Below are 22,085 nucleotides of genomic sequence, written 5' to 3' on the forward strand. Positions count from 1 at the left end.
TAAAATATATTTAAATTTAATAAAACATATTCACATGATTTGAACAAATTTTATTTTCATTTGGTTGCAGAAGAACATGCATTAATATTACACATTAGAACATTAATATGCAGCCTTCATAAATGTGCAAAATATATTCACAGTTTTAAAAGACTTGAGATTTTGAGATCAGTAGTGTGAGAATTTAGTAAATTACATTCACTTATAAAGACAAACAACAATTTTTTTTTTTTTAAATTTAGCTGGATTCTGCTGCTTTACTTATTCGTATTAATTTTTAATTTGTCTTCAATCTTCCTATTTAATCGTTTTTATCCTGCTTACTGCCTTAGCACAGACAAAGCTTCCTGCTCCTTTAATCTCCTCAATAATCATGTCAGTGTGTTTTTCCACTCTTAACACATTTAGTGTTGTGAAACTGACTTGTATTAAGGCGTGAGAGTGCACTGAGAGTGTGTCCATGTACGTCTTAACAAATTGCTGTGTTTGCTACATCCACACATTTAAAACAAGATTACAGATGCTACACTGTTAACAGTAAATATCATGAATAATAAATGAGTATATAGATATTTGGCTGTGTATCATACTTCATATTGCTAATATTACTGTAGAGAAAGCCTAAGCTCACAAAGATCACTGAGGTACTCCTCATTATCTACATAGGTCAGCGCTTTCTCAAAGCACTCTATGGCTTGTTGTTTTTCTCCTCGTTCCTTATGAATGATTCCAAGTATTCCAAAGGCCTCTCCATCATTTGGGTTGTTCTCAATTCTTCTCTCTGCAATCTTTCTCAGACTTTTAGCACTTTTTTTCCCTTCAAATTGATTTGGATTTATCTTTAGACATTCAATGTAATGTTTGATGGCAGCAGGCTCACATCTCCTAACATACCGCTGAAATTCTGCATAAAACACATGAACAGTCTGGTAGTTGTCTTTTTTCTCTTTGGCTGCTTGAAATGCATTCTGGAACATTTCTTCTGCTCTTGATATATCCCGATTAAACCCATATTGGAAGGCTAATTCAGCCATGGCTAGAATGAAGCCGGTTTTCAGTTCGATTGCCATCTCCAAATGGTAGATGCATTGCTCTTGAGCTCGTTTAATTTCAGCTCCTTTTGTGTGGTGGCTTCCTGCCCGCTTCAGCTTCATAATCTTTTGTTTATAGCAGAGCCCCAGCTGATGGTGTATAAAAGCTTTGTTTGACACTTTCTCTAATGCTCTCTTTAGCAGGGCAATGGACCTGTCCACAGATCCTGCATTCCGTAAATACTTTCCAACATAGCGAATCACATGTGGGTGTTCTGGAGACCTCTCTAAGGCTTGCTCCACTAGGCTCTCTGCCTCACTGTGCTTCTTGAAAACAGCCAATCTCAGAGCAAGCAGAACTTTAAGAACATCATCATCTGGGTTAGTGGCTATAGCTCGTCTAAGTTGATTAACAGCATCTGAAGTTTCTGGTGCACATCCTTTTCCCACAAACTCTGTCCGATACAGAGCAATGGCAAGGCCGGAGTTCCATTCAGCCTCTTCAGGGTCCAGATCCAGGGCCTTTTTAAAGCATTCTTTGGCCCTTTCATAATATTTGCGTGAAAACTTAAGCAATGTCCATCCTTTCTCTCCAAGCACCTCAGCATATGGGACAGATGGATATTTCTCTTTAATCTCCCTCAGGTTATTCAGGTACATTTCACACTCTGCAAAATTACCCATATGATAGTATAACCATGCAAGGTCTCCATAGGCAACAACAAGCAGCTTACCACAGTCATTTCCATGAGCCTTAATGAGTTCTACAGATTTCTCAAAGTTGCACAGAGCCTCAGTATTGGAGCCTAGTAGAAACTTCACATATCCCATACAGCTGTGTGTACGTGCAACTCCTGCCTCCTTTCCGAGATCCAGGCTAAGCTGTTCTTCTAGCCTGTTCAGAAGATCTGTTAGATCTGCATCATTTTTATCCAGAGCCCAGGTGAAATGGCATTCTTGCTGAAGAAGTCTGGTTTTGATAACTGTTTACTGTTGAACTGGTAGAGAAAGAAATATGCAACATGCATAAATATGTATCATTAAAAAATGGTAAATGTTGTAAAATCGTCTTAAGAACAGATCATTGCTCAGAATAATACTGTATATATATATATATATATATATATACACACATACTGTATATTTATACATACTATATATATATATATATATATATATATATATATATATATATATATATATATATATATATATATATACACAGTATTATTATATATATATATATATATATATATATATATATATATAGTATGGTATGTGATTTTGACCATTACATTACACATTTACTCCCAATTTGCTCTATTTAATTCCCTTCTTTTCTGGGAAGCTGTTCCACTAGATTTTGCTGTGCTTATTGATATTTGTGTTCATCAGCCAGAAGTATATTACAAAATGCTGGTACTGATGTAAGTGAAAAGACCTGGGGTGCAGTCAGCATTCATGCCATTGCCATGCTGGAACAGGTTTGGGTTTCCAAGTTCAAGTAAATGCTAAATTTTATTATAGCGCATCTAAAGATATATATATATATATATATATATATATATATATACAGTGAGGAAAATAAGTATTTGAATACCCTGCTATTATACAAATAAATAGTTTAAAAATCATATAGTGTGATTTCTGGATTTCTTTTTTTAGATTATGTCTCTCACCTACGATGACAATTTCAGACCCCTCCATGATTTCTAAGTGGGAGAACTTGCAAAATAGCAGGGTGTTCAAATACTTATTTTCCTCACAGTTAACCACGGGGGACCACTGTGTATATATATATATATATATATATATATATATATATATATATATATATATATATATATATATACACACACACACACACACACACACACGCACACACACACACACATATATGTGTGTGCGCGTGTGTGTGTAATTTATATATATATATATATATACATACAGTGAGGAAAATAAGTATTTAAACACCCTGCTATTTTGCAAGTATATATATGTTCTTCTCAAAGTGACTCATTCGTCGTCATACCCCCTTGTCCTTTGCCTCTTTCAAATTAACCACCTGCATGTCTTCCCTCACCCCTAACTACATTCATACACCTACTCCATGGCCTTTCTCTTTTCCTCCTGCCTGGCAGCTTCATCGTCAGCATTCTTTTTCTGATATACCCATGTCCCTCCTCTACACATGACCAAAACATCTCAATCTTGTCAGCCCGCTTGAGCACTTCAGGCATTACCGCCTCAATCACAGAGGAAACGCCCCCTCCCAACCAGCTGCACGGAAATGGCGTCTAATTTTCTGGCACTTATAAGGACGCCTGATTTCCGACTCGGCTCTGCTCGCGCTGAACGCGCCCCGACTTCCGGCTCGGCATCCCCACCCTCCGCGCACATCGGCTCTCTGAATCGGCTCCCCGATTCAGCTCGGCACAGCTTTTCTCCCCTGCTCTTTTTGCATCTGGCTTGGATCCTATAACCTAAACTTTCTGAAAAAACTAACCTCTCTCACTTTGTCTCCAAAAGATCTTAGAGGTGTTTAACAACCCAGAATGTTTTATATTTTAGTCTGTCCAAAGTAGTTACATTAAGCTTTGATGACATCTCATCCGATTCACAGGGAAGTCACCTGTAATGGTTTTCAGTATAGTAACATAAGAATCTAATATTCAAACAGACCTATATATATATATATATATATATATATATATATATATATATATATATATATATATATATATATATATATATATATATATAAAACAGCATTTTAATGAACATTATTTTAGCTTTTTTCAATTATTTTTTTCAAAAAACATTTCAGGGCAGCAGAATAAAAAGAGAAAATAGTGGTCTAGGAGCTCTAACCCAGCCATTTGGGTTGCACAAGCCAGTGCACTCTTAGTGCTGGTCCCAAGATGATGGCGAGGAGAAAGGTAGATATGTTGTGTGTTCAGGAGACAAGTGGAAAGGGAGTAAGGCCAGGAACATTAGAGGTGGGTTTCGAACTGTTCTATCATGGTGTGGATGGAAAGAGAAATGGTGTAGGGGTGATTCTGAAGGAAGAGTACAGTAAGAGTGTAGTGGAGGTGAAGAGAGTTTCTGATGAGGGTGATAAACGTGAAGCTGGAAGTTGAAGGAGCGATGATAAATGTCATCAGTGCTTATGCTTCAAAAGTGGGTTGTGAGATGGATAAAAAGGAAAGATTTTGGAGTGAGTTAGATGAAGTGGTAGAAGGTGTACCTATGAATGAAAGATTGGTAATTGGGGCAGATTTCAATGGACATGTAGGTGAAGGGATCAAGGTGATAAGGAGGTGATGGGTACGTATGGCTTTAAGAAAATGAATGTGGAAGGGCAGGTGGTGGTAGATTTTGCTAAAAGGATGGAAATGGCAGTGGTGAATACTTATTTTAAGAAAAAGGAGGATCATAGGGTAACGTATAAGAGTGGAGGAGGGTGCACACAGGTAGTCTATGTTTTATGTAGGAGATGCAACCTGAAGGAGATTGGAGACTGTAATGTGTTGGCAGGGGACAGTGTAGCAAGACAGCATCGGATGGTGGTTAGTAGGATGGTTTTGGAGTTGAAGAAGCAAAGGAGGAGAGTGAAGACTGAAAGCAGAATAAGATGGTGGAAACTGAAGGCGGAAGACTGTTAGTGTGAGATTCAGAGACAGGGGCTCGGTGGTGTTGAAGAGGTGCTGGATATTTGGGCATCTACTGCAGAAGTGATAAGGGAGGCAGCTAGAAAGGTACTTGGTGTGACATCTGGAAATAGAATGGAAGACAAAGGGATGTGGTGGTGGAATGAGGAAGTGCAGGAAAGCATAAGGAGAAAGAGGGTGGCAAAACAGAATTGGGATCGGAAAAATGATGAGAAAAGTAGGCAGGAGTACAAGGAGATGTGGCAGAAGGTAAAGAGGGATGTGGCGAAAGCCAAGGAAAAGGCACATGAAAAGCTGTATGTGAAGTTGGACACTAAGGAAGGAGAAAATGATTTGTACTGATTGGCCAGGCAAAAGGGCCAAGCTGGAAAGGATGTGCGTTTTGGAGACAAGGTGAGGGAGGCGAGATTGAAATGGTTTGGACATGTTCAGAGTAGGGACATGGGGTATATTGGTAGGAGAATGCTGAGGATGGAGCCACCAGAAAGGAGGAAATGAGGAAGAGAAAGGAGGAGGTTTATGGATGTGGTGAGGGGAGACATGCAGGTAGTTGGGTTGGGACCCCTAATGGGAGAAGCCAAAGAAGAAGAAGAAGAAGAAGAAGAAGAAGGTGGTCCAGGAGCTCTCTGGTGTGTGTTTCTTAACAACAAATCTTTGGTCGAAACTTTTAAAGACCACAATATGTTGCTCTGCATAGTTTGTACAGAGTGTACATTCTCATAAAACTGGTATATAAATCTTATATGTCGTTAAGGGAAGGTTAAAGCATGCCTCTAAAAGCTATACTGTGGTGCAATGTTATGGTCACTTATGGTCAAATTATGTATCTTACACGATCTTTTGGGTTAATGTTATAAAAACAAATTGAAGGTATACAAAAGTACGTCTACAGCATGATATCACTTACCTCATGGTGATCAGTCTGGGTGATGTGCAATCAGTCTTTCACCCTGGAGAGGACTATATAGTGACACGGATATGAGCGGTGTTATTCTCCGACCATGCATTTAATCTGTTGAGGAATAGAAACCGAAAGTATTTTCCTTTCCAACCTTCAGATGACGTCATATGGAAACAATATAATCGGCTGAATTGTAATAGTACGTGAAGGAAAATGAAATGTCAATATCAAGTCACACTCATGTTAAATATTTTATGAAGCAAACAGGGCATGTTGCATAATTATAGCCTGTAGAAATAAAAGCAAAAAAAAAATGCTTATCTCTATGTTTATCTCTAGTTTCGTTTCATCCTCCAACACCGCTCCCAAGCCGTTTCCTTATTGTCATTCCATGGCTTTTTGTACAGCTATCATCTTAGCTTAGCATTAAACCCTTTCATATTACCTATAAACTAGATTTACTAAACCTGCGCAAATTTGCGTAAATTCCCTGGACCTAACACCTACTAGCACCCCTGTGAGATTTTCACAGGCCTTCAGCTCGATTGTTCTCCTGCTTTTGTTGTGCAAACACACCCATTACCTGTGAGGCCTGGCACATTTGCATTTGTTTACTCAAAGTAGCTCAGAGGCCATACCTCTGTTTGTGCTGCATGAATCGGCAACGAAGTTCCTTAGCTAGAAGACTCAGAAACAATCTGCTTTTGCCTGTCCACCCTGTACATGCCTTGTGCAAAATGTAGGCATTCACCGCCGCTAGGTTCAGCATATTGTAAAAAAACACTACTGGCCACCGTGCGTGTTGCTGCTCTTATAGAATACATCCGCGCCATTTGGTCCAACACGTCTACACCACACTGTAAAAGCAGAGAAAGGGAGAGAGAGAGTCATGAGTATATGTGCTTTTTTTCTATAGGCCTGTATAGTACACATGTCAAGTCAAGTCAAGTTTATTTCTATAGCCCTTTTCACAACAGACATTGTCCCAAACAGCTTTACAGAAATCAACAGTCAAGGTGAACGGTGTACATTTATCCCTGATGAGCAAGCCATGGCAACTGTGGCAAGGAAAAACTCCCTTAGATGTAATGAGGAGGAAACCTTGAGAGGAACCAGACTCAAAAGGGGAACCCATCCTCATTTGGGTGACATCAAGAGTTTGATCATAAATCTTTTAAGAAATCTTTCAACACATCAGAAAACATTGTAGCACTGGTGTAAAATTATATACATTCACATACATTCCGTTGGTTATAGTCTGTTATTGTGTTGGGTTTCCTCTTTCAGCTATCACCGATCATCACGTCTTGGTGCATGGAACTTAGAACACACACAGTCTTGTTTTTTTAGGTGCATAAATTGTCAAGGAGACACTGTCACTTTTAAGCACTGAAGTGGAGAATACCTTTCGCTATGCAGTGTCTTTTGCAAGTTGAGGAAGTTGTAGCGTCTGGCACAGGTCATTTAGATTTCATGTCCCAGGCATTCCTTTTAACCTATGACATCTACATCTCAATCAAAAGGTGAAACTTTTATTGGGGGTGGTGTATCCCACAGTGTCACACTCCCAAACCCTGAACTCTTGTTGAGTTCACAGGGACCCTCTAATCATAAAACAATCCAAACTCGAAACTCGGCTCCAATATGACTGTTTGTGACACACACACACACACACACACACACACACACACACACACACACACACACACACACACACACACACACACACACAACACAATGGGGCACTCTTTTATTTGATCACGAAAGGTACCATACCGTCTTAAAACACTTTGGATAAAACTTTAAAGTTTTATAGCCCAAACCACGCTCACAGACACATAAAACAAAGGGAGTTTTTCCCTCTAAAATTTCAGGCCGTAGTATTGGCCATTTCCCCAAAGATGGGTGGAGTTCGGAACCTTTAAAATGTCACAAACACTACCAATCGTTGGTCAGACGTACGAAACAGCTTGGAAACGACTCCCTCTTTCTTCAAGATCTTCCGACAAGCTTCACTTCCAAGAACAACAACTGCTCTGATCTTCAGGAGAACCTGGAAGAACATCTGACCCCACCCTAACTGGCTTTTCAAAGATTTCTCTGTTGCATCCGGACTCTTGTGCAACAAGCCAATGCAAGAGATACCTCTTTTCTAAAATTAATAAAGATTATACTGTCTGTTCGGCGGATGAACAGACCAAATAAGTGTAACGTTAATTCCATTACCGTCAATTTCAACTTAACTTAAATATTTATAATAACTTATAAATATTTACCTTTCTATGCGAGCTACAGTTGTGTTCAAAATTATTCAACCCCCACTGAAATTGATTGTTTTGGTCGGTTTGACATTGATTATGATCATTCAGTCATCCTGCTTACAATTAAATCAAAGAGGCACGTGTAGGTCAGACAAATATAACATAACATTTATAATGAAATAACCACAAATGTCTTTTCTGAGCTCACATCATTATCAGTTTTATTCAACCCCCAAGTGACATTCAATCTTAGTACTTAGTACAACATCCTTTTACAGTTATAACAGCTTTTAAACGTGAAGCATAGCTTGACACAAGTGTCTTGCAGCGATCTATGGGTATCTTCGCCCATTCATCATGGGCAAAAGCCTCCAGTTCAGTCACATTCTTAGGCTTGCGCACTGCAACTGCTTTCTTTAAGTCCCACCAGAGGTTCTCAATCGGATTTAAGTCTGGTGACTGCGATGGCCACTTCAAAATGTTCCAGCCTTTAATCTGCAACCATGCTCTAGTGGACTTGGAGGTATGCTTGGGATCATTGTCCTGTTGAAAGGTCCAACGCCTTCCAAGCCTCAGGTTTGTGACGGACTGCATCACATTGTCATCCAATATCTCCTGGTACTGAAGAGAATTCATGGTACCTTGCACACGCTGAAGCTTCCCAGTACCTGCAGAAGCAAAACAGCCCCAAAGCATGATTGACCCCCCGCCATGCTTCACAGTAGGCAAGGTGTTCTTTTCTTCATAGGCCTTGTTCTTCCTCCTCCAAACATAGCGTTGATCCATGGGCCCAAACAGTTCTAATTTTGTTTCATCAGTCCACAGAACACTATCCCAAAACTTCTGTGGTTTGTCCACATGACTTTTGGCATACTGCAGTCGACTCTTCTTATTCTTTGGGGACAGCAAGGGGGTGCGCCTGGGAGTTCTGGCATGGAGGCCTTCATTACGCAGGGTGCGCCGTATTGTCTGAGCAGAAACTTCAGTACCCACATCTGACAAATCTTTTCTCAGTTCCTCAGCAGTCACACGGGGACTTTTCTCCACTCTACGCTTCAGGTAGCGCACAGCAGTCGAAGTCAGCATCTTCTTTCTGCCACGACCAGGTAGCGTTTCAACAGTGCCCTTTGCCTTGAATTTGCGAATGATGCTTCCTATGGTGTCTCTTGGTATGTTTAACATCTTTGCAATCTTCTTATAGCCATTGCCCTTCCTATGAAGAGTAATCACCTGTAACCACACCAGTAAATGTCTAGAAGGAGCTGAGTATCACAGTCATTTTAAAGCTGCCTAATTGGTGCTTATTAGGCTTTATTGCTGCTCCCTGATATCCATAGGTGTTTTCAATACCTGATTGAAAACACTTCATTGAACCTCTGTTCTTCAGAGTGGTAGTCTTTAAGGGGTTGAATAATTATGTCAATGAAGAATTCACAAAATAAACATTTACTACTGTATTACAAAACTAATTGATGTCATTTTAGTTGCATATGGTTCTTTAAGAAGTCCTTGTAGGATTTCATTCTGAATACAATTACAAATGTACACTAAATTCCCTAAAACCATTTACAGCATTGGGGGTTGAATAATTTTGAACACAACTGTAAATTCGCTACAAAGTTCATGACCGGACTTTATTCAGCGTGCCCAGTAGCGTTGTTTTGCGCTGCAGCAGTCTGTGTGACAGTGACAGTGAATTCCACCGGGCTGTGTGGGGGTCGCTCGGGAGTCACGTGACAGGCTGTCTGCCTGGCTCGGCCCTCGATCGGGTGATCCACATGGTCACGAGGGGTTACAGGTTTCAGTGTGCCATAACACCCCTGCGGTTCAATGGAGTGGTATGATCCTATACGGACTAGAGCTCCGCTCACATTCTGAATGACGTAATATCTTCTCGCGAAGTGAGCGATTCGGGTTGTGCCCCCGCATCTGTGTATTCAGGGCTCTTTTCTCTCGCTATTTCCTGGCCCCGAAATAAGGCGGTTCCTCCGTCTTATTCAGGACCTCCGTGTATTGAACAAATGTTTAGGGAAATACAATTTCGGTGTATACAATTTCGGAAAGTGGTAACCACAGATGCCTCCTTCACGGAGTGAGGAGCCACGTAGGAGGGCGGTTCAGTGAATGGTGTATGGCCAAACTCACTCCATTCAGCCCATATGAGTTAATTTGAGCTCCACACTGTGTTCAAAGCTCCGAAGCATTCTTTGCCTCGCCTGCACAGGCATCATGTGCTGGTGCGCTGTGACATTATGACAGCTGTAGCGCATATCTACCGTCAGGGCAGCATGCGCTCCCCCAAGCTTCATGGCTTTTCCTGTCTTACGGGCACATCCTGGGCTTTTTAAACAAGGGCGCAGACCTTCTGTCCTGGGGAAACCCACTCTACGTGAGTGGTGGCTCCACCCTCAGATAGGGGGGCTGCTATGTGAGAGGTTCGGCCAAGCACATTTTGTGCGGAACCTTGGCCCCTCCCGTTGCGCACGGACCTTGCGGCCCGAGCGGACGGGAAATCTATCGTCCTCGCCCAGACAGGGTGGCTTTTCTGTGCCTGGCCCCTACGAGGGCGTATTTGGACGCTTTAGGGCGTCCTTTGTGCGTTATCGCCGCGATTCAGAATGCCAGGGCCTCTTTCACGCGTTCTCTCTACGAGTGCGCGGGGTGTGTGTTTGAGGCGCGGTGCAGGAAACACCGGCTCGTTTCATATTTGTGCTCGGTCGCTGACATTCTCTGTTTTTTGGCGGGACCTTATCGATCGCGGCAGAACCTTTTTGACGATCAAGGTCTATTTAGCGGCTATCGCTGCATGTCACGCCACTACGGCGGCGGCGCCCCATCCCAGTCTTCGAAGGTGTAGTCCCAGGTTGGGTTCTTGGGATATCTCCCTCAGGCTTGGTTTTTGGCTTCCGCCGGCCGTGTCAGTCATTTGCATGCGCTCTCAGTTCATTCCTCATGCTCTAAATTCTCGTTCGAAGGGGATAGGGTTTGCTTAGGCCTAACCCGGCCTTCGTGCCTAGATGCTTTCCAGCTTTCGCTGGTGAGGTGATTGTGCTCCCCGCCTTTCATCCTCCGCCTTTTCCTTTGCGGAGGACCAGGGGTTGGGTGCTTTGTGCCCTGTGAGTGCCCTTCAGGTTTACTTGGACAGGACAAACTCTTTTCTAGGAACGACCAGCTCTTCATCTCTTGGGCCCCGCCGGGAACACAGGAACCCCTTTTTCTTGAGACCCAGGCTGGTCCATTCACATGTCTATGGACATGTTTTCTTTCCTACAGGCAGCCCGCTTGTAGGTCATCATTGGGGTTCTAACATGCGTGTTGCCACATGTCTTGTTTTGTTCCATGGCTGGGTTTTTATCCCGAGCAGTATATTGTGTCTACTACTTTGTGACGTGCCGTGCACCACCTGTTTGGCCTTCCTCTGGCTTACGGAGCCTCGCTGTGAGTGTATTGGGCAACCGGGGAGTTGTCTATATCTCCCATGGGTGGATCTCGAACACGAGATGGTGAAAGAGAACAATAGGTTACCTTCGTAACCCCGGTTCTCTAAGTCATCGAGTGGAGAGATCCACCAAGTTTGCCCCGCTTGCTGCACGAGAAGCGAATATGCTCACTGAGGAAAGGGAGCGCGTGCAGGTGCCTTATGCACTCGGGTAAGGGGCATTGCCTTACCTGCCATTGGGCACGCGCTCCTGTCTGTCAAGCCAGACTTTTGTGCAATTGGATGCTTCTGCAGAGGTCAGGTACGGATGTCCTTCCCATAGGTGGATCTCTCCACTCGATGATTCAGAGAACCGGGGTTACGAAGGTAACCTATTTTTTGTCTACTTTTGTGAAATTAACTTGTAAATCTATTTGTTAATTAAAGAGATCCGTTTAAAAGATTGCTTTATTTCTATGTCTATTTTTAAAGACTTGTTTGGCCTACTTTTAATATGAGTTACATGGTGTTAAAGTATACGAAAAGAAGCCAATTTGGTTCATTAGGGACATTGACAGCTGGCAAATGGGAGAAGAGATAGCTCAATTGGTAAGGTGTTGGGTTACAGATCAGCAGGTCCCCACAAGGTTGGGGGTTCAATCCCCTGCATTGCCAATAAAAAAAATTTATTTCTCTTTTGAAATCTAATAGTTTGCCTACTTTGTGAAATTAACTTGTAAATCTATTTGTTAATTAAAGAGATCCATTTAAAAGATTGCTTTATTTCTATTTCTTTTTTTAAAGACTTGTTTGGCCTACTTTTAATATGAGTTACATGGTGTTAAAGTATAGGAAAAGAAGCCAATTTGGTTCATTAGGGACATTGACAGCTGGCAAATGGGGGAAGAGATAGCTCAGTCGATAAGGTGTCAGTTTACCGAGCAGCAAGTCCCCTCAAGGTTGTTGGTTCGATGGCCTGCATTGCCAATGAAAAGTTTTCATTTCTCTTTTGAAATCTAATAGTTTGTCTACTTTGTGAAATTAACTTGTAAATCTATTTGTAAATTAAAGACATCTGTTTAAAAGATTGCTTTATTTCTTTGTCTTTTTTTTAAAGACTTGTTAGGCCTACTTTTAATATGAGTTACATGGTGTTAAAGGATAGGAAAAGAAGCCAATTTGGTTCATTAGGCACATTGACTGCTTGCACATGGGAGAAAAGATAGCTCAGTCGGTAAAGTGCTGGTTTTCCAATCAGCAAGTCCCCACAAGGTTGGGGGTTCAATCCCCCGCATTGCCAATGAAAAGTTTTTATTTCTCTTTTGAAATCTAATAGTTTGTCTACTTTGTGAAATTAAACTGTAAATCTATTTGTTAATTAAAGAGACCTGTTTTAAAGATTGCTTTATTTCTTTGTCTATTTTGAAAGACTTGTTTGGTCTAATTTTATATGTTACATTGTGTTGAAGTATAGGAAAAGAAGCCATGTTGGTTCATTAGGCACATTGACTGCTTGCATAAGGGAGAAAAGATAGCTCAGTCGGTAATGTGTTAGTTTACCAATCAGCAAGTCCCCACAAGGTTGGGGGTTCAGTCCATGACACCGCCAAGGAATAATTGTTTTTTCTCTTTCGAAATATAATAGTTTGTCTACTTTGTGAAATTAAACTGTAAATCTATTTGTTTCTTAAAGAGACCTGTTTAAAAGATTGCTTTATTTCTATGTCTTTTTTGAAAGACTTGTTTGGTCTAATTTTATATGAGTTACATGGTGTTGAAGGATAGGGAAAGAAGCCATGTTGGTTCATTAGGCACATTAACTGCTTGCAAACTGTAGAAGAGATAGCTCAATCAGTAAGGTGTTGGTTTGTTCATCAGCAGATCCCCACATGGTTGGGGTGTCAATTCCCCACATCACCAAATAAAATTTTTCATTTCTCTTTTGATGTATAGGAAAAGAAGCCAATTTGGTTGATTAGGCCCATTGACTGCTTGTACAAGAGAGAAGGGATAGCTCAGTTTGTAAGATGTTGGTTTATTCATCAGCAGGTCCCCACAACTTTGGGGGTTCAATTCCCTGCTTTGCCAATGAACATTTTTTATGCATCGCCAGTGAAAATTTTTATTTCTTTTTTGAAGTATAGGAAAAGAAGCCAATTTGGTTCATTGGGCACATTGACTGCTTGCACATGGGTGAAGGGATAGCTCAGTCGGTAAGGTGTTGGTTTATTGCTCAGCAGGTACCCACAAGGTTGCATGTTTAATTCCCAGCATCGCCAATGAAAATTTTTTATTTCACTTTTGAAGTATAAGAAAAGAAGCCAAGTTGGTTCATTAGGCACATTGACTGCTTGCACAAGGAAGAAGAGATAGCTCAGTTGGTATGGTGTTGGTTTGTTTGATCAGCAGGTCCCCACAAGTTTGGGGGTTCAATTCCCTGCATCGCCAATGAACATTTTTTATGCATCGCCAGTGAAAATTTTTTATTTCTTTTTTGAAGTATAGGAAAAGAAGCCAATTTGGTTCATTGGGCACATTGACTGCTTTCCCAAGGGAGAATAGATAGCTCAGTTGGTAAGGTGTTGGTTTATTGACCAGCAGGTCCCCACAAGGTTGGTGGTTCGATTCCCTGCATTGCCAAAGAAAACATTTTATTTCTCTTTTGAAGTATAGTGAAAAAAGCCAATTTGGTTCATTAGGTACATTGACTGCTTGCACAAGGGAGAAGGATAGCTCAGTTGGTAAGGTGTTGGCCTTTTGCTCAGCAGGTACCCACAAGGTTGTGGGTTTAATTCCCAGCATCCCCAATGAAAATTTTTTATTTTACTTTTGAAGTATAAGAAAAGAAGCCAATTTGGTTCATTAGGCACATTGACTGCTTTCCCAAGGGAGAAGAGATAGCTCAGTCAGTAAGGTGTTGGTTTTTTTGATCAGCAGGTCCCCACAAGGTTGCGGGTTCAATTTCCTGCATCGACAATGAAACTTTTTTATTTATCTTCTGAAATATAGTAAAAGAAGCCAAATTGGTTCATTAGGCACATTGACTGCTTGCACAAGGAAGAAGAGATAGCTCAGTCGGCAAGTTGTTTTTTTTTTTTATCAGCAGGTCCCCACAAGGTTGGGGGTTCAATTCCCCACATCGCCAATGAAAGTTTTTTATTTATCTTCTGAAATATAGTAAAAGAAGCCAATTTGGTTCATTAGGCACATTGACTGCTGACACAAGGGCGAAGAGATAGCTCAGTCGGTAAGGTGTTGGTTTATTGATCAGCAGGTCCCCACACGGTTGGGGGTTCAATTCCCTGCATCGCCAATGGACATTTTTTATTTCTCTTTTGAAGTATAGGAAAAGAAGCCAATTTAGTTCATTAGGCACAATGACTACTTGCACATAGGTGAAAAGATAGCTCAGTCAGTAAGGTGTTGGTTTATTCATCAGCAGGTTCCCACAAGGTTAGGGGTTCAATTCCCTGCATCGCTAATGAACATTTTCTATTTCTCTTTTGAAGTATAGGAAAAGAAGCCAATTTGGTTCATTACGCACATTAACTGCTTGTAAAAGGGAGAAGAGATAGCTCAGTTGGTAAGGTGTTGGTTTATTCATCAGCAGATCCCCACAAGGTTGGGGGTTCAATTCCCCGCATCGCCAATTAAAATTTTTTATTTCTTTTTTGAAGTATAGGAAACGAAACCAATTTGGTTCATAAGGCACATTGACTGCTTGCACAAGGGAGAAGGGATAGCTCAGTCAGTAAGGTGTTGGTTTATTGCTCAGCAGGTACCCAGAAGGTTGTGTGTATAACTCCCAGCATCCCCAATGAAAATTTTTTATTTCAATTTTGAAGTATAAGAAAAGAAGCCAATTTAGTTCATTAGGCACATTGACTGCTTGCCCAAGGGAGAAGAGATAGCTCAGTCGGTAAGGTGTTGGTTTCTAGATCAGCAGGTTCTCACAAGGTTGGGGGTTCAATTCCCTGCATCGCCAATGAAAATTTTGTATTTATCTTCTGAAATATAGTAAAAGAAGCCAATTTGGTTCATTAGGCACATTGACTGCTTGCACAAGGGAGAAGAGATACCTCAGTCGGTAAGGTGTTGGTTTCTTGATCAGCAGGTCCTCACAAGGTTGGGGTTCAATTCCCGCATCGCCAATTAAAATTTTTATTTCTTTTTTGAAGTATAGGAAACGAAACCAATTTGGTTCATAAGGCACATTGACTGCTTGCACAAGGGAGAAGGGATAGCTCAGTCAGTAAGGTGTTGGTTTATTGCTCAGCAGGTACCCAGAAGGTTGTGTGTATAACTCCCAGCATCCCCAATGAAAATTTTTTATTTCAATTTTGAAGTATAAGAAAAGAAGCCAATTTAGTTCATTAGGCACATTGACTGCTTGCCCAAGGGAGAAGAGATAGCTCAGTCGGTAAGGTGTTGGTTTCTAGATCAGCAGGTTCTCACAAGGTTGGGGGTTCAATTCCCTGCATCGCCAATGAAAATTTTGTATTTATCTTCTGAAATATAGTAAAAGAAGCCAATTTGGTTCATTAGGCACATTGACTGCTTGCACAAGGGAGAAGAGATACCTCAGTCGGTAAGGTGTTGGTTTCTTGATCAGCAGGTCCTCACAAGGTTGGGGGTTCAATTCACTGCATCGCCAATGAAAACGTTTTATTTCTTTTTTGAAGTATAGGGAAAAAAAGCCAATTTGGTTCATTAGGCACATTGACTGCTTGCACAAGCAAGAAGAGATAGCTCAGTCGGTAAGGTGTTGGTTTTTTTGATCAGCAGGTCCCCACAAGGTTGGGGGTTCAAGTCCCTGCATCGCCAATGAAAAAGTTTAATTTCTCTTTTGAAGTATAGGAAAAGAAGCCAATTTGGTTCATTAGGCACATTGACTGCTGGCACAAGGGAGAAGAGATAGCTCAGTCGGTAAGTTGTCGGTTTATTGATCAGCAGGTCCCCACATGGTTGGGGGGTCAATTCCCCGCATCGCCAATGGACATTTTTTATTTCTCTTGTGAAGTATAGGAAAAGAAGCCAATTTAGTTCATTAGGCACAATGACTACTTGCATATAGGCGAACAGATAGCTCAGTTGGTAAGATGTTGGTTTATTCATTAGCAGGTCCCCACAAGGTTAGCACTTCAATTCCCCGCATCGCTGATGACCTTTTTCTATTTCTCTTTTGAAGTATAGGAAAAGCAGCCAATTTAGTTCATTAGGCACATTGACTACGTGCACAAAGCTGAAAAGATGGCTCATTTGGTAAGGTGTTGGTTTATTGATCAGCAGGTCCCCACAAGGTTGGGGGTTCAATTCCCAGTATACTGAGACTGTGTCCGAGTCCCCAACCCTGGTTGGAAGGCTGTTCCATAACTGTGGGGCTTTATAAGAGAAAGATCTGCCCCCTGCTGTAGTCTTCATTATTTAAGGAACCAACAGATAGCCAGCACCTTTTGATCTAAGTAGGCGTGGAGGGTCATACTGGTACAGAAGTTCACTCAGATACTGCGGTGCGAGACCGTTACGTGCTTTATACGTCAGTAGTAATATTTTATAATCAATGCGAGATTTGATTGGGAGCCAGTGTAGACTGATTAAAACAGGGGTGATGTGGTCGTATTTCCTAGATCTAGTGAGGACCCTTGCTGCTGCATTCTGGACTAACTGAAGCTTATTTATGCACTTACTCACACACCCAGACAGTAAAGCATTACAGTAGTCTAATCTAGAAGTAACAAAAGCATGAACTAGTTTTTCTGCATCCTGTAACGACATCATAATTCTAATTTTAGCAATAATTCTAAGGTGAAAAAAGGCGATCCTGGTGATATTATTCACGTGAGACTCAAAGGAAAGACTCGGGTCAATAATCACACCAAGGTCTTTGACAGCCGTACATGCTGAAACAGAAACACCATCTAGAGATGCTACGTAATCGGAAAGTTTACTTCTAGCTGCATGTGGTCCTAGTAAAAGTATTTCCGTCTTATCTGAGTTGAGCAGAAGAAAGTTATTAAGCATCCACTGTCTAATGTCCTTTACACACTTCTCAACATTGTTTAGCTGATCTCGCTCATCTGGCTTTGCTGAAATATACATCTGTGTATCATCAGCATAGCAATGGAAGCGAATCCCATGTTTATGAATGATTTCACCAAGAGGCAGCATATATAAAGAGAAAAGCAGTGGGCCTAAGACAGATCCTTGAGGAACACCAAACTTTACCTCATAGAGTGTGGAGAACTCACCATTTACATCCACAAACTGATAGCGATCAGTCAAATAAGACCTGAGCCAAGAGAGAGCTGTTCCCTTTATTCCAACAACGTTCTCAAGTCTAGCAAGCAGTATAGTGTGATCAATGGTGTCAAAAGCTGCACTAAAGTCGAGCAAAACAAGTAAGTAGACAAAACCCTGATCAGAGGCCAATAACAGGTCATTTACCACCTTAACTAGCGCCGTCTCTGTGCTATGATGAGGCCGAAATCCTGACTGATACATTTCAAAAATGTTATTCATAAGCAGGTGTGAGCATAACTGCTGTGCTACAACCTTTTCTAAAATTTTGGATATAAAGGGGAGATTTGATATCGGTCTGTAGTTGGACAACTGACATGGGTCAAGGTCAGGTTTCTTAATAAGGGGGTGGATAACTGCCAGTTTGAAGGATTTAGGTACATAACCAGTGCTAATGGAAGAGTTAATTATTTTTAAAACAGGTTTAATTACCTCTGGAGCTATCTGTTTAAAGAAACTTGTAAGCAAGGGATCGAGAATGCAGGTTGATTATTTTGATGAGGAGATTAATGAAATTAAGTCATTCTCATAAATAGGAGTGAAGCTTTGCAGTTGATTGTCCGTTATAATTACACTGCTGTCTACAGGGTTACTTGTAAAATAGTTTGGATTTATACTACCCGAGAAGAGATAGCTTAGTCGGTAAGGTGTTGGTTGATTATTCAGCCGGTCCCCACAAGTTTGGGGGTTCAATTCCCCGCATCACCAGTGAAAATTTTTTATTTCTCTTTTGAAGTCTAGGAAAAGAAGCCAATTTGGTTCATTAGGCACATTGACTGCTTGAACAAGGGAGAATAGATAGCTCAGTCGGTAAGGGGTTGGTTTAACGATCAGCAAGTCCCCATAAGATTAGGGGTTCCATCCCCTGCATTGCCAATGAAAATTGTTTTTTCTCTTTTGAAATCTAATAGTTTGCCTACTTTGTGAAATTAACTTGTAAATCTATTTGTTAATTAAAGAGATCCGTTTAAAAGATTGCTTTATTTCTATGTCTATTTTTAAAGACTTGTTTGGCCTACTTTTAATATGAATTACATGGTGTTGAAGTATAGGAAAAGAAGCCAATTTGGTTCATTAGGCACATTGACTGCTTGCAAATGGTTGAAGAAATAGCTCAATCGGTAAGGTGTTAGTTTACCGATCAGCAAGTCCCCACATGGTTGGGGGTTTAATCCCCCCCCCCCATTGCCAAAGAAAATTTTTTATTTCTCTTTTGAAATCTAATAGTTTGTCTACTTTGTGAAATTAACTTGTAAATCAATTTGGTAATTAAAGAGACATGTTTAAAGATTGGTTTATTTCTTTGTCTTTTTTGGAAGACTTTTAATATGAGTTACATGGTGTTGAAGTATAGAAAAATAAGCCATGTTGGTTTATTAGGCACATTGACTGCTTGCAAATGGGAGAAGAGCTAGCTCAATCGGTAAGGTGTTGTATTACCGATCAGCAAGTCCCCACAAGGTTGGGGGTTCAATCCCCGGCATAGCCAATGAAAATATTTTATTTCTCTTTTAAAGTGTAACAGTTTGTCTACTTTGTGAAATTAAACTGTAAATCTATTTGTTATTCAAAGAGACCTGTTTAAAATATTGCTTTATTTCTTTGTCTTTTTCGAAACACTTGTTTGGCCTACTTTTAATATAAGTTACATGGTGTTGAAGTATAGGAAAAGAAGCCATGTTGGTTCATTAGGCACATTGACTGCTTGCACATGGGAGAAGAGATAGCTCAATCGGTAAGGTGTTGGTTTATTGATTAGCAAGTCCCCACAAGGTTGGGGGTTCACTCCCTGGCATCGCCAATTAAACATTTTTATTTCTCTTTTGAAATCTAATAGTTTGTCTACTATGTGAAATTAAAATGTAAATCTATGTTATTTAAAAAATAATAATAAAATAAAATGTAAGTTATCTCATATCTATGCTGATTTCAGCTCTTCCTGTATTTTTATTGATGGAAACACACCTAGTGTACTTCTTTTCTGGCTACACAGCTCCCTCACACCAGCGACTAAGTGAAAATTTAAGTTTGCTTTTTTTGGCAAAATATTTAAAGGTGCTAGGTTTTATTACTCTGATTCTTTGGGGGGTTTGAATCCCAGCAGCATCAAATAAATCTTGTGTTTAGTTATGATAACTGTACATCACACTTGGTTAAACGTGTCACTGAACTCTGTGGAATCGTACATCATTAATATATTTATGTTAAAATAATGTGTATAATAAGATGCATTTCACAATCATCTGAAATTTTTGATGTGACACAAAAATTAATCACTGACACCGAAAACTATGAAGTGGTGTAGTAGTGTGATTTCAGACATTTGTCTTCAATCCGGAGGACCACTGAAAGTTTCATCATTTTATTGGAAGGAGGAAGAATACAAACTAATACTGTGGAAAACGTGGTAAAAAGTGCAATTGATTTAAGACAAAACATAAGTTCTATTAAATTTATTTGTATTTGTAGCCTGAAGGTAACAAAGACAAGAGGGATCTCTCGGATAAGAGATGACGATGCCACATCACCATCAACAAACCTGTGAACATGTGAGAGTGGGGGGGGACAGTGTACAAATATCTCAGTTCAAAAAAACACTATAATCCAGGATAATTGCTTTGTGTGTGTGTGTGTGTGTGTGTGTGTGTGTGTGTGTGTGTGTGTGTGTGTGTGTGTGTGTGTGTGTGTGTGTGTTTTTCTTGGGAATAGCTATGCTGCTTTTTCTAGACGAATTCATTTCTGATATAACTGATATGTCATCACCATGTTTGTTTTACAAACACAGGTAAAATGTCCTGATTATTTTAATGTATTTATATCCTCTCTAAACACATTCATCTTTTCCAAACAAATTTTATTAAGCCCTGGCATTCAATTATTATCTAGAACTTGTGATCATTCAAACAGCTTTGTTTACTTACACATGTGAACAAAATTGTTGGTACCCTTCGGTCAATAAAAGAAAAACTCACAATGGTCACAGAAAAAACTTTAATCTGACAAAAGTAATAATAAATAAAAATTCGATGAATGTTAACCAATGAAAGTCAGACATTGCTTTTCAACGATGCTTCCACGGAATTATTAAAAAAAATAAACTCATGATACAGGTCTGGACAAAAATGATGGTACCCCTAACTTAATATTTTGTTGCACAACCTTTTGAGGCAATCACTGCAATCAGATGATTCCTGTAACTGTCAATCAGACTTCTGCACCTCTCAGCAGGTATTTGGCCCACTCCTCATGAGCAAACTGCTCCAGTTGTTTCCGGTTTGAAGGGTGTCTTTTCCAGACGGCATGTTTCAGCTCCTTCCAAAGATGCTCAATAGGATTGAGGTCAGGGCTCATAGAAGGCCACTTTAGAATAGTCCAATGTTTTCCTCTTAGCCATTTTTTTTTTTTTTTTTTTTTAAGCTGTGTGTTTTGGGTCATTGTCCTGTTGCAAGACCCATGACCTGCGACTGAGACCAAGCTTTTTGACACTGGCCAGCACATTTCTCTCTAGAATCCCTTGATAGTCTTCAGATTTCATTGTACCCTGCACAGATTCAAAACACCCTGTGCCAGATGCAGCAAAGCAGCCCCAGAACATAACAGAGCCTCCTCCATGTTTCACAGTAGGGACAGTGTTCTTTTCTTGATATCTTCATTTTTCCACCTGTGAACATAGAGTTGATGTGCTTCGGCAAAAAGTTCCATTTTTGTCTCATCTTTCCATAGGACATTCTCCCAGAAGCTTTGTGGCTTGTCAACATGTAGTTTGGCATATTCCAGTCTAGCTTTTTCAAGATTTGTTTTCAACAATGGTGTCCTCCTTGGTCGTCTTCCATGTAGTCCACTTTGGCTTAAACAACAATGGATGGTGCGATCTGACACTGATGTTCCTTGAGCATGGAGTTCACCTTGGATCTCTTTAGAAGTCTTTCTGGGCTCTTTTGTTACCATTCGGATTATCCGTCTCTTTGATTTGTCATCAATTTCCCTCCTGCCGCCACGTCCAGGGAGGTTGGCTACAGTCCCATAGATCTTAAATTTCTGAATAATATGTGCAACTGTAGTCACAGGAACATCTAGCTGCTTGGAGATGGTCTTATAGCCTTTATCTTTATCATGCTTGTCTATAATTTTCATTCTAATCTTCTGAGACAACTCTTTTCTTCGCTTCCTCTGGTCCATGTTGAGTGTGGTACACATCATGTCATGAGACAACAGAGTGACTACCTGGAGCCCTATATATAGGCCCACTGACTGATTACAAGATTGTAGACACCTGTGATGCTAATTAGTGGACACACCTTGAATTAACATGACCCTTTGGTCACATTATTTTCAGTCTTTTCTAGGGGTACCATCATTTTTGTCCAGGCCTGTTCCATGAGTTTATTTTTTTTTTTTATAATTCTGTTGAAGCATGGTTGAAAAGCAATGTCTGACTTTCATTGGTTAACATTCATAGAATTTTTATTTATTGTGACTTTTGTCAGATTGAAGTTTTTTCTGTGA

The 22,085-nt window shown here is 40.4% G+C and overlaps 2 protein-coding genes across 2 annotated transcripts in view; both read right to left on the reverse strand.

Moving 5' to 3' along the window:
• Positions 1-462, reverse strand: part of LOC124388832 (interferon-induced protein with tetratricopeptide repeats 5-like) — a 30,292-nt gene extending 29,830 nt beyond the window's left edge. Inside the window, exon 1 of the mRNA XM_046853897.1 lies at positions 424-462. Coding sequence (XP_046709853.1) covers positions 424-462 — 39 coding nt within the window. The remainder of the gene's footprint in view (positions 1-423) is intronic.
• On the reverse strand, positions 30-21,776 carry LOC124388833 (interferon-induced protein with tetratricopeptide repeats 5-like). The gene is made up of 2 exons (XM_046853898.1): positions 21,485-21,776; positions 30-2,014 (listed from the first exon to the last, which is right to left on the reverse strand). Exons 1-2 carry the CDS (start codon positions 21,774-21,776, stop codon positions 606-608), a joined length of 1,701 nt encoding a protein of 566 aa, XP_046709854.1. The 3' UTR covers positions 30-605.
• Between the last annotated feature and the right edge of the window lie 309 nt (positions 21,777-22,085).

This window comes from Silurus meridionalis, chromosome 7 (genome assembly GCF_014805685.1).
Source record: "Silurus meridionalis isolate SWU-2019-XX chromosome 7, ASM1480568v1, whole genome shotgun sequence".
Classification (NCBI taxonomy): Eukaryota; Metazoa; Chordata; class Actinopteri; order Siluriformes; family Siluridae; genus Silurus; species Silurus meridionalis.

Bases quoted from the DNA above. Each gene is read 5' to 3' on its own strand.
- LOC124388833 (XM_046853898.1), bottom strand. From the start codon at position 21,776: ATGTGTACCACACTCAACATGGACCAGAGGAAGCGAAGAAAAGAGTTG. The intron at 2,015-21,484 runs GTGAACTCCATG...AACAGTAAACAG, and splicing joins GACTTCTAAAGAGATCCAAG to TTATCAAAACCAGACTTCTT.